At 41.7% G+C, this 13,598-nt stretch overlaps 1 protein-coding gene across 1 annotated transcript in view; it reads left to right on the plus strand.

The window, feature by feature from the left end:
- The window catches only part of DENND4C (DENN domain containing 4C), a 107,261-nt gene that overhangs the window by 31,233 nt on the left and 62,430 nt on the right, over window positions 1–13,598 (plus strand). The window contains exon 2 of the mRNA XM_054031337.1: window positions 7,630–7,951. Within this exon, the coding sequence (XP_053887312.1) occupies window positions 7,647–7,951 (305 nt within the window). The 5' untranslated portion in view covers window positions 7,630–7,646. The remainder of the gene's footprint in view (window positions 1–7,629; window positions 7,952–13,598) is intronic.

A 13,598-nucleotide genomic window follows, 5' to 3' on the forward strand; every position in this document is an offset into this window, starting at 1 on the left:
AATACCTTGCAATGCCAGTTACATGTGAATGCCTGTTTTCACTTTCAGGTGACATTGTAAATAAGAAGCGGGCAGCATTATCTCCCACAAATGTAAACAAACCTGTTTGTCTAGTGATTGGCTGAAGAAGAAGTAGAACTTAGTGAATTGTAGGTTCTAAAGTTTTTCATTGTTTTGTTTTTGAGTGCAGCTATGTTTAAAAAAAAAATCTACATTTATAAATTGCACTTTCATGATAGATAAGTACTGTAGTGCAGTCTCTGAGGTGAATAGAAAAATACTATTTCTTTTGTTTATCTTTGCGCAAATATTTAATATATTAAGTGAGCACTGTATGCTTTGTTTTCTTGTATTGTAATTTAAACCAATATATTTGAAAATGCAGAAAAACATCCAAAATATTTAAATACCATTCTATTCTTGTTTAACAGTGCAATTAAAATTGTGATTAATCCCAATTAATTTCTTAAATTGTTTGAGAGCCTTACATCAGACCCTTCCCTCTTAGGATGGGGAACACATTTGTGTCCGCTCACAATCCCAGCAAATGCTCACAACAGGAGAGTGCTTGCACATCAGTCTGTTGGAATTAGGGATGGTCAGAAATGCTTACCTCCACTTTCTTGCCCTACTGAAAAACAAATCCATCAAGATCATGACAGACAACACAGCATGTGTGTACTATATCAGTCATCAGGGCAGAGCACGTTTCCCCTTCTCTCTGCTACTCATTCCATCAATGGGAGCTGCGGGGACAGCGCCCAGAGCCACTTGGCCATGCCTCCACCTAGGAGCTGGAGGGACATGCTGGCTGCTTCCCAGGAGCCGCCTGAGGTAAGCGCCGCCCAGAGCCCGCATCCCTCATCCCCTTCTGTGCCCCAACCTCCTGCTCCAGCCCTGAGCCCCCCCCACACACGCCGACCCCTTTGGCCTTTGTCCAGAACCCCCCCCACACACTCTGAACACCTCATCTCCAGCCCCACCCCAGAGCCTGCAACCCTAGCCGGAGCCTGCACCCCCTGCCCCAGACCAATGAAAATGAGCGAGTGAGGGTGGGTTCAGTGAAACGCTTTATTCCCTAAAGTTTCTGACTAACTCTGGTGATCACATGACTTGAGGATCTACAGCTTTAAGAGCACCAAATATTGTGAGATTTGCCATAAAATTGTTAGTTGGGAACATTGTTGCTCTTTAGCAAACATTTCTCACTTTGACCTTCCCTGCTTTCTGTCCTCTGAAAGTAGACTTAAAATACAGATTTTTAAATGTTGCTTGCATTGAGAAGATGTGAAATTTAATTGTCTGAACATGTAGCATATGGCAGAAGGTTTGGTTATGTGTATGTTTTTTTTTTTAACCAAAAATATAAATTTTATAAAGTAAAGACTTAAGCCATTACACGCAAACAGTGCTGCCCCATATATTTTTTCTTGTATTGGTCTATATGTGTCTGATTATATATAGGAATACTCTGCTTGGGGATATCCATTTTAAAGGGTGTGTGTGTGTGTGTTTGCGGGGGGGTTAATCCAAACAGGCAGAGTTCCAATGTGTTTGCCTGTCATAGTTGTACTCATACCTATGTATGCTGGTAGAGTCCTGAAGTATATTGTTTCATAGTTATGGATCAGTTGCTCTAAACTTTTCTATTGTCCTATATTATAAAAACATTTTTACTTCAATTATAAAACTCAATTTATCATAATTTGTCTCATTTGGCAACCTTTGCTCTTAAGAGTTGCAGGATAAGGATAGCCAGTTTTTTGACTCGGACTAATGGTATGTCTACACTACGGGATTAATCTGAATTTACAGAATTCGAATTTTGGAAACAGATTGTATAAAGTTGAATGTATGCGGCCACACTAAGCACATTAATTCGGCGGTGTGTGTCCATGTACCGGGGCTATCGTCGATTTCCGGAGTGTTGCACTGTGTGTAGTTATCCCATAGTTCCCGCAGTCTCCCCCGCCCATTGGAATTTTGGGTTGAGATCCCAGTGCCTGATGGGGCAAAAAACATTGTCGCAGGTGGTTCTGGGTACAGCCTCACTCCTCCCTTCATGAAAGCCACGGCAGACAACCGTTTCACGCCTTTTTTCCTGGGTGAACACAGCAGACGCCATACCACGGCAACCATGGAGCCCGCTCCGCTCAAGACAGCAGTTATGAACATTGTAAACACCTCGTGCATTATCGTGCAGTTTATGCTGAACCAAGACCAGAAAAACGAGGCAAGGAGGAGGCGGCGACGGCAGTGCGGTGGTGAGAGTGATATGGACATGGACACAGACACAGAATTCTCTCAAACTGCGGGTCCCGGCGCTTTGGAGATCATGTTGTTGATGGTTCTATCCATAGAATGCCGATTCTGGGCCCGGGAAACAAGCACAGACTGGTGGGACCGCATAGTGTTGCAGGTGTGGGACGATTCCCAGTGGCTGCGAAACTTTCGCATGCGTAAGGGCACTTTTATGGAACTTTGTGACTTGCTTTCCCCTGCTCTGAAGCGCCAGAATACCAGGATGAGAGAACAGTTGAGAAGCGAGTGGCGATAGCCCTGTGGAAGCTTGCAATGCCAGACAGCTACCGGTCAGTCGGGAATCAATTTGGAGTGGGCAAATCTACTGTGGGGGCTGCTGTCATGCAAGTAGCAAAAGCAATCATTGAGCTGCTGTTACAAAAGGTAGTAACTCTGGGAAATGTGCAGGTCATAGTGGATGGCTTTGCTGCAATGGGATTCCCTAACTGTGGTGGAGCGATAGTTGAATCCCATATCCCTATCTTGGCACCAGAACACCAGGGTACCCAGTACATAAACCGCAAGGGTTATTTTTCAATGGTGCTGCAAGCACTGGTGGATCATAGGGGACGTTTCACCAACATCAACGTGGACTGGCCGGGAAGGGTTCATGACGCTCGCGTCTTCAGGAACACTACTCTGTTTAAACGGCTGCAGCAAGGGACTTACTTCCCGGACCAGAAAATAACGGTTGGGGATGTTGAAATGCCTATAGTTATCCTTAGGGAACCCAGCCTACCCCTTAATGCCATGGCTCATGAAGCCATACACAGGCAGCGTGGACAGGAGTCAGGAGCTGTTAAACTACAGGCTGAGCAAGTGCAGAATGGTGGTGGAATGTGCATTTGGCAGTTTAAAAGGTTTCTGGTGCACTTTACTGAGTCGCTCAGACCTCAGCCAAACCAATATCCCCATTGTTATTGCTGCTTGCTGTGTGCTCCACAATCTCTGTGAGAGTAAGGGGGAGACGTTTATGGCGGGGTGGGAGGCTGAGGCAAATCACCTGGCTGCTGATTACGCGCAGCCAGACACCAGGGCAATTAGAAGAGCACACCAGGAAGCGCGGCGCATCAGAGAAGCTTTGAAAACCAGTTTCATCACTGGCCAGGCTACCGTGTGAAAGTTCTGTTTGTTTCTTGATGAAAACCCGCCCCCTTTATTGACTCATTCTCCGTAGGCAACCCACTCTCCCCCTTTGATCACAGCTTGCTTTCAAAGGAAATAAAGTCACTATCGTTTAAAAATCATGTATTCTTTATTAATTGATTATAAAAAGAGGGAGAGAACTGACAAGGTAGCCTGGGTGGGGTTTGGGAGGAGGATCGGAGGGAGGGAGAAGGCCACTAAAAAAGGTTAAAATAATGACAGCCTTTTACTTGGGCTGTCCACTGGGGTGGAGTGGGAGGGTGCATGGAGCCTCCCCCCCGCGTTCTTACACGTCTGGGTGAGGAGGCTATGGAACATGGGGAGGGGGGTTATACAGGGGCTGTAGCGCCAGTCTGTGATCCTGCTGCCGTTCCTGAAGCTCCACCTGACGCTGGAGCATGTCTGTTTGCTCACGCTGCAGCCCCAGCGTTGCATCCTGCCTCCTCTGATCTTCCTGCCGCCACCTCTCATCTCGAGCATCCCTCATGTCCTCACATTGGTCCCTCCTGTCCTCATGTTCACTGGCATCTTTCCTATACTTTGAAACCGTGTCCTTCCACTCATTCAGATGTGCTCTTTCATTGCGGGTGGATTCCATGATTTCCGTGAACATCTCGTCTCGCATCCTCTTTTTCCGATGCCTTATCTGAGATAGCCTTCGGGACGGAGGAGGGAGGCTTGAAAAATTTGCAGCTGTTGGAGGGAGGGAAAAAAGGAAACATTTTACAGAACAATGCTTATACTAGATATAAAAATCTAGATGAGAGTGCAACAAATGTATCTTTAGTGACATGTTGCAACCAAGGCTTTTGTATGCCTTGAGGAGGTTTTCCACCAACAACCTGTAATTGTCTGCCTTGTTGTTTCCGAGAAAATGTATTGCCACTAACTGGAAGGCTTTCCATGCCGTCTTTTCCTTGCCACGCAGTGCATGGTCAAATGCATCGTCTCGAAGAAGTTCACCAATCTGAGGACCAACAAAGACACCTTCCTTTATCTTAGCTTCACTTAACCTTGGAAATTTTCCACGGAGGTACTTGAAAGCTGCTTGTGTTTTGTCAATGGCCTTGACAAAGTTCTTCATCAGACTCAGCTTGATGTTTAAGGGTGGTAACAAAATCTTCCTTGATTCAACAAATGGTGGATGCTGAACACTTTTCCTCCCAGGCTCCAATGACTGTTGGAGTGGCCAATCTTTCTTGATGTAGTGGGAATCTCTTGCACGACTATCCCATTCGCAGAGAAAACAGCAGTACTTTGTGTATCCAGTCTCAGAACAAGCAAGAGAGCAACAACCTTCAAATCGCCACAAAGCTGCCACTGATGTTGGTCATAGTTTATGCACCTCAAAAGTTGTTTCATGTTGTCATAGGTTTCCTTCAGATGGACTGCATGACCAACTGGAATTGATGGCAAAACCTCTTGGCTATGAGCTCTGTAGCCGGGTGTGTCTCGTGTAGAGAGGTTTGAGAACACTTAAGCGGTACCTTACAAGTTTGAGAGAGACTTTGTGGGACTATCTCAGGCTTCTGGAGGATGAAGGCTCTTGTATTTAAAGACAATAGAAAGTTGGCCCATACAGTATTGGAAGTCTTGGATAGTAACAACTACAAAAAAATTGCGCCGACTCAGCCGTTAAGAGCACAGGGCTGCTACAGAGTTACAAAAGCATCACCATTATGCTTGTTTCACACTTGTTCAATTCCCTGCACTCTGGTTTGTGGGTGTCTGACTACTATAATCATAGTACCGAATATTTTTCAATAATAAACAATACAGGATGTTCAAAGAATCCCTGTACTCTGGTGAATGGTTACCAGTGACCAGAGTGTAGGGATTTGAATAATGTGCAAATTTCTCTGCTTCAATAGGCTACTTGCTCAGAATTCTGAAACTAGTTGCCATCAACTTATGCCACCTGACCATCTCCCCTCCTATCAGATGAAGTAGGGAAACTCAAAAATGTACCCGAAAGAGAAGAAAACAATGCCCCCTGAAAGCAAAGAAAATTGTCTGTAAAATTTGTGTTAAAAAAAAAAAAAAAAAAAAAGAGGAAAATAATTTAAAACTTGACTTCATTGGGAGTAGGATTGGACCTGAAGGAGGAGAGCAAATCACATGAAGGTGGATGGATGCTTCACCTTGCACCAGCAGGTCTAGTGTCCCTGCAATCACTGTCAGACTTGGGGATTCTCAAGAGACTTTTTGTAACTAACTTACTACCCATCACCATATCATGCTCTTGTGGGAGCCCCACAAACCTACCGAAACGTACCATTGCTCCAGCAGAACTCCTAGGCCCAGCCAACTATATCCGAGCTACAGCCCTAAAAGAGTGCCGAAGCTGGACTTCTGCCTGCACACATTAGCAGATCCATCACTAGAGAGATTCCTGGATACCCAAGAGTGATTGGAAGATCCAGGTGTGTTGGATAAATACAGGGACAGCCACGGAAATTGAAATTCTTCACATAGGGAAAAAACCCTCTTCATTCTCAGGGTTGTTAAAGTTCTTATGAAGTCTGTTTTGCAATTTCAGTAACACTTTCAGCTCTAAGACCATCCAAGTCCTCCTCTTCACAATCACAAGTAATACAAAGCTAACTGAGTGGGGAAGCAGACAGACACTGTTCCTTCTGTTGATGGCACCATAGGATTTAAATCCAAGATCCCCCCAGACACCCATCTACCCACTACCTCATATACTGATACGAGGAACGTAGTCAGGCAGCCGGGGGGAGAGCAGAGTAGACAGTTTAACCACCCCTTTAAAACACAATCAATCAATCATTCACATAGGACATGTCTGATGTTGCAGCACAATACAAAGCCAAAGATTCAGACATTTACATCAGCTTCACAGTATCTGTTATGGCACAGACGAGGTACACTTATTTGCTCATCTGCATTTTAGGCTTAGCCACCCTGTAGAATAAAATAAAAGTGCAGTAATAATTAAGCAGGAACAGGTAAAACATCTTAGCACTCCCCAGGACACACAAACATTCCAATTAAAAAGTATTGTTAACATGATGTCAGACAGACATCGTATCTGTAGATGAGGTAGTGGGTAGATGGATGTCTGGGGGGATCTTGGTGGATCTGCTAATGTGTGCAGGCAGAAGTCCAGCTTCGGCACTCTTTTAGGGCTGTAGCTCGGATATAGCTGGCTGGGCCTAGGAGTTCTGCTGGAGCAATGGTACGTTTCGGTAGGTTTGTGGGGCTCCCACAAGAGCATGATATGGTGATGGGTAGTAAGTTAGTTACAAAAAGTCTCTTCTTGTTTCTGAGCAAAAGTAGGAATTTCCTAATATCTGACAAGCTAATCATTCAATGGACCCAGGATTTTTAAATGCAGGCTAGCAGCTAGTTTTCTCACCATTATGAAATTGCACTTCATTATTCCAAAAGAGAGATGTGTTCATCCTATGCTGCAGGACAATAGGTTATTCCAGGCCTGGAATGTGCAGCTGAGTGGTGACATATGCTGATGGAATATGACGATGGATACGCAGTTGTGTAAAATCAATTCCAGATGTTCAAATTGCTAGGCAAAGGCGTGAAGGCTGCAGTGTTATTTCTCAACTCTGAAATAAAATGAAGTGTGCAAAAGATACTGTAGTAAGCACAGAACTTGTATTGCTTTCTTTGTGCATAGCAATGTGACACTGAAGCCAAATGTGTAAAAGGGAACAATACAGCTTTTTAATGTATGGCCCTGGATTAGCCTTAAGGACACTAGCAATGAAGAATATACATTTTAACTGGAGTAGATGCATTGTAGGTACCTGAATGAATTGATGACCCTGAGAGGATTTAAGCGTGGGCAAAGTTGACAAATGCCAACTGAGCCCTCTTTGTTTGTGTCCTTCCAGCTCCTAACCAGAGGAATTCTTAAAGTATCTACTATCAAGTTTCTTAGTTCATTTGTTCATTGATCTTTATACCCAAACTCACCTTTTGATGACATAACTAGAAACTCCAATATGTACAATATTGTATTTCACTGAGTAGTATGAACCTTTGAGAGTATTAATCCTGGGAGTTGCCATACATCTTTCATGTAATTTTTGGGATTATATAAATGCTTGATTTACTAAAATTAATTTTAAAACACTCTTGTTTCTGTAATCTTGGCTCATGTGAAAGTTGTCAACCTGTTCACTTTTTTTTCTTTTTCAGGAAGTACAGAGGCCACCATGATAGAAGACAAAGGTCCAAGAGTGGCCGACTACTTTGTAGTGGCAGGACTCACTGATACTTCGACCTCTCTGGACCAAGAAGTAAACCGCTTTGAAACAAAGTCAGCTGGTCCAAAGGCTCCAATTACAGACCTAGCTGTCATCATCAAGTCAGCTGGTGAAACGGTGCCTGAGGGTTACACCTGTGTTGAAGCCACCCCCACAGCGCTTCAAGCCAACTTGAACTATGGGAGTCTTAAAAGTCCAGAGCTTTTTCTTTGCTACAAGAGGGGCCGGGACAAACCACCACTTACGGACGTTGGGTGAGAGTCCTTTAATTATTGTGACATCATATGTGACATTTTGTAGAAAGAGAATAAAAATGTGATTGTTACTGAAGCAAGGATTTGCGAAAAAAGAGAGCATGTATTTTTATGTACACAATGATAATGCTGACTTTAACCTGGTCAGATCTGTCACTTAACTCTGAAGTAAGTGTGTGCATGTGCGTGAGAGAGATTTGTTCCCTTTTTGAAATGCAATGCAAGAGACAAGTGACATTCTTAGATAATATTTGTCAAAATGACCAAGTGGAATATGTCTAAATCAGTAATGATGTACGTAGAATTGGACTACATTGTGATGAGTTGAGACATAAAAGTGGATACATGAGATTCTATTTTGGGACATAAGAATTGTAGAGCGGTCCAGAGGGAAGATTGTGGAAAGTGGTGAATGTATAGCTCACAACATAAGGAAACCAGAAACAGAAAACACTATACTATACGCTATACTGGAAGGTAGTGATTTTAGAAGACTTAATGAACATGTGGGAATAAGTGCACACAAATAATGAAAGTAACCACCTTTAATATCTTGGTGGAGTAGAATGATTGGTAGGGCTTGAACCAGAGTCCTTAGGATTATCTGGTATCTAAGTACTTATGTGGCCTCATCACTATACGGTCCTATGATCACCTATGAGGTTGTAGAGTGGTAGCCGTGTTCGTCTGTATCAGCAAAAAGAACGAGGAGTACTTGTGACACCTTAGAGACTAACAAATTTATTTGGGCATAAGCTTTCATGGGCTAAAACCCACTTCATCAGATGCATGCAGTGGAAAATACAATAGAAAGGTGTGTGTGTGTGTGTGTATATAGAGACACATACACACACACACACACACACAACATGAAAAAATGGGTATTGCTATACCAACTCTAATGAGATTAATCAATTAAGGTGGGCTATTATCAGTAGGAGAAAACTTTTGTAGTGATAATCAGGATGGCCCATTTCAAACAGTTGATAAGTTTTGAGTAACAGTAGGGGGAAAAATTAGCATGGGGAAATAGTTTTTACTTTGTGTAGTGAGACATCCGCTCCCAGTCTTTATTCAAGCCTAATTTAATGGTGTCCAATTTGCAAATTAATTCCAGTTCTGCAGTTTCTTGTTGGAGTCCGTTTTTGTTGTTGGAGAATTGCGACTTTTAGGTCTGTAATTGAGTGACCAGAGAGGTTGAAGTGTTCTTCGACTGGCTTTTGAATGTTATAATTCTTGACGTCTGATTTGTGTCCATTTATTCTTTTGCGTAGAGACTGTCTGGTTTGGCCAATGTACATGGCAGAGGGGCATTGCTGGCACATGGCATATATCACATTGGTAGATGTGCAGGTGAATGAGCCCCTGATGGCATGGCTGATATGATTAGGTCCTATGATGGTGTCCCTCGAATAGATATGTGGACAGAGTTGGCAATGGGCTTTGTTGCAAGGATAGGTTCCTGGGTTAGTGTTTTTGCTATGTGGTGTGTGATATATGCGATCATGTGCCAGCAGTGCCTCTCTGCCATGTGTATTTCCAAATGCACAAATAAGGAAAGGTAACCTGTCCTGCGTAGCCCAGAAAACATGCACTTGAGTGCTCTTTTCACAAATAATCCTCCAAAAGTATTGTTGACTTTCAGCTGCTTATAATTTTGGAGACCTTGTAACCGGTGTCTTGGACCCATCTCATACTGTCTACCTTTTTAAATAAGAGGTATCTGCAGAAATATCGACTGATTAAAAGTCTGTCTTCACCAAATTTTATCTCAAAGCAGATCAGAGTTAAACCACCCCTCAATGAGGGGACTATAGTTTAATTGGGAGCTTTCGTAATACCCGCAGTGTTCCATAATGCGTTACGGCTCGTTTCACAGAATCCCCTTTACATGGGAAAATTAATAATTGCATGAGGCAAATAATGACTTAGGCCTTTTGATATCTAATAATGCTAGTATAAGTAGAAACTTAATGGCATTCCTAAATCTTCTGACCCACCACATTTTTTGCGCTAGCTTTGGCTTCTCCTGATATTTAATACTTGTAAATTGCCTTCCTAACTTTTTTTTAACAGAGATAGGAAGGGTTGTTGTGCTGCAGAGACTTGCTTAATACAAAGACCATTAGAGTCAGAGGTCCAGCTTGAAGCAGCAGGAGGAGGAATGAAACTAGAGTGAGCCCTGGGTCTACTGTACTAGAATATGGTATAAAACAGTGCAGTAGTCCATGTAATTATTTTAAATTGTTCCTAGTGTTTTTAGATCAATTATTTTTACAGATTTCCTTGATTGTGGGAAAGCAGCACTTTTTCCTCTAAGTGCTGTTGACTGATGCATTGTGACGTGTGTCTTAAATCTAGTAGATTTGATGACCAAATATATGCCTATGACATGAACTGAATTTGGTGAATAGACATTCTAAGTCACTTGAGAAGGAGACACTTATCCTGAAGAAATGGATGGCTACATTCCAAGTAAAAGTCCTGATCTAAATCCTGTTGAAGTCAACGGAAAGCCCTCCCGTTGATTTAGGTGGTGGAGCAAGTCCAAAGTATGAGATCACTGAAATAGGGAGCAGTTCTTATCCTTCGAAAGGTCTATCTCCTAAATGTTGTACAAGAGTAAATTATATGCTCTGATTAGGGCTGCACTTCTGCTGATAAATCTGAAAAGGTTTGTTCTGTGGAAGCTGAACTCAATAGAAGCAAACTTATCACACACTGGTGAGAGAGGACTTTGCTCACATATTGAAGGGTGACCTAAACCTGAAGTGCTGTGGTTAACAGTTGCATGTCCCAAAGATCAAATTTTGATTCTGTGGTCTGGAATGTTACAAACACCTTTCTTCTAATAGTCTGCTTCTGGATTTCATTACTGTGTATGAAGCCAGGAACTGGTTTGGTTTTATGTTGCTAGCCTAGTGAATTTCCTTTTTATGAGCCTGATGAGGCAGTTTTGGAGGCTGATTAAACATTCTGTCTTAAATGTTTGAAATAATTAATTCTGGGATCTTTAAGCATCTCTCTGGTAGCACTTGGAAATGTGTGAAATTTATCCTGGGGATTGAGGGATGCAATATCCCCTTTTATAAGAAGAAGTCTAGTTGGAAACATGCTTCAAGAATAAACTTATTTTAGTTAATAGTTTAATTTCACAGATAAAAAAATTTAAACACTTGTGAACTATAAATAGGCCTTAAATTGAAACCTCTCTGAAACTCAAGTAGAAGATATTTTATGCTAATATTAAAATTATGGGACTACCAATATTTTATTATGGTGGTGATGCTGTATATTTTGCTGGGAATAGTTTGATTTCTCCCCCCCCTACATTTATTTCATCTTGTCATAAAAAATGTCGTGAAGGGTGCATTTTAGAAATACTCTCTTGAACAGTCTGATACTTTTTCCCGTTATAAGACCTATTTTCAGTTTCTTATAACTTTGCTGGACTTAATTTGTTCAGTTAAAATTTTCCATGCCAGGTAAAAAGGAACACTTCACTTTTGACTTACTTGAAAAGTGAAGGTAATATGATACACGGCATGCTCTCTATATCCATTTTTATATTGCGTTCAGCACCATCTGCGCCCTTATGTACATAAAATTATTATTGTAGCAACCCAAAGAAATAATCTCATAGTAAGGGGCACTAAGTCAGTCCATTAGTGTCCATTTCAGTGGTGCAGGATCAAGATCAGGCCTTTTAATGGACTAAAATTTGCTTTTTGAAGTCCACTGTGCAACTGTTTTCTGTGGCTCAACTGACTGGTTTAGCCTGCTACATGCTGACATAGTATGAAAGGTATATCATGCTCTCGGTTGAATTGATCTTTTTGCTTGAATGTAATACTGTAGGTAATAGTTTTTTTTTAATCAGACACAAATGCCTGGTATACTCTTAAGACTTATTAGTGGTATGTCATAGAAGTGATTGGCACAGGATATTTGGTGACAATTATAATTGCAGGTACTCTATCCACTTACCAGAAAAGAACATATGTGATTATAGATGCTAGGTGCCAGTGTTCTTGGCAACAAGAAAAAGAGAATCGTCAGCATAGCTAAGTATGTTTTGTCAAGGGAAACAAGAGGCATGTTAAGATTTTAGTATATTGAAAATTGTGTGAAAGTGGTAAGTATTACTGTATATGCTTGTTCATATGCCGAATATTTTTGGTAAAAAAGTGACGCATCAAAGAGCGGGGGTCAGCTTATAAACTGGTCTACACCAAAATTTGATGATTTTAAACTCTATGGAATCATCGAATTGAATATCGAATACATTGTCGTTTTTGTTTACCTGGAGTGTCTGCAGGCATGGAGCCCCTCAGCTCCCTGTGGCTGCAGTTTGCTGTTCCCAGCTGTGGGAAGTGGTGACCTATGCCTGCGGACGCTCCAGGTAAACAAAACGTCCTGACTCGCCAGCGGCTTACCCTGACGGGCTGGGAGCCAAAATTTGCTGACCCATTTATTGATGTCAATACTGCAGCCTTTTAAAGTTGCGAAGGCTTTGTTTAGTGGACTAGATTGGCTTGAAAGGAATACTAAAAGAGCAGTGCTGCAGATCTGCATGACACTTGACCCCATGCCTTTCACAAAATGCTTCACCTTACAAGTCAATCAGAAAAAGACAATGAACGATAGTACTATAGCACTGGTGTCAGTCCGCTACTGTGTAATTTGATCTCTTCATGCATTTCTACCAATGGACCTCATAAGTCTCGAGCCAATATGAATATATAATGTGCAGAATCGATGGAATCTCTAATAAAATTTAAATAGCCTGTTATTGCCACAGACGTCAATCTACAGGGCTGCTTTGAAATAAACAAAGAACGATAATTTGACAGTGATAAAGCAGGTGACATTGCTATATAAAGTCCTACAAAATCTATAACTATAATAATGTTAATTTTAAATACTAGTATAAAAATAGATTAACGGTGAAATCAAAAGAAAACAGTCCGCTTATCATGCAGCGTTCAAACTTAAAGTTGTTGAATATGCAGAAGCAAACAATTGTGCCGCTGCTCGTGAATTCTGTATCAATGAGAAGCAAGAGAATGGGGGAAAAAATAAAACAACACTAAAAGACATGCCAAGAAGCAAGAAAAAATGTCCAATGAAGACATCTTCTTTTCCTGAGCTGGAGAAAGATCTCAATAATTGGGTTGTTGAATGGTCGACAAAAATGGGTACACTGTCACTAGAACTGGAATTCATCTGCGTGCTCTGCAGATGTCAAAAGACGACAACTACAAGTCAGTAAAGCCGTCAATGTTTGTCGTATCAGCAGGTTGTTGTACTTGCTTCATGAACCGTCATGGTCTCTGTCTTTGTCAGCGAACAAAGATAGCGCAAAAACTGAGAGATCTGGAAGAAAAAATCAAATCTTTCCAAAGGTTTATTATAAAATATCGAAAGGGATACGCATTTGAACTGTCACAAATAGGAAATATGGACGAAACACCGATGACATTCGATCTCCCAATTAACAGAACAGTAACAGGTGTTGGTGAAAAAACAGTTTTCATTAAAACCACTGGCCATGAAAAAATCCATTCTACAGTGGTTTTATCGTGTTTGGCAAATGGATCAAAGCTCCCTCCTGTTGATTTTGCAAAAGAAAAAGCTTGCCTAAAAA

This window comes from Malaclemys terrapin, chromosome 6 (assembly GCF_027887155.1).
Source record: "Malaclemys terrapin pileata isolate rMalTer1 chromosome 6, rMalTer1.hap1, whole genome shotgun sequence".
Taxonomy (NCBI): Eukaryota; Metazoa; Chordata; order Testudines; family Emydidae; genus Malaclemys; species Malaclemys terrapin.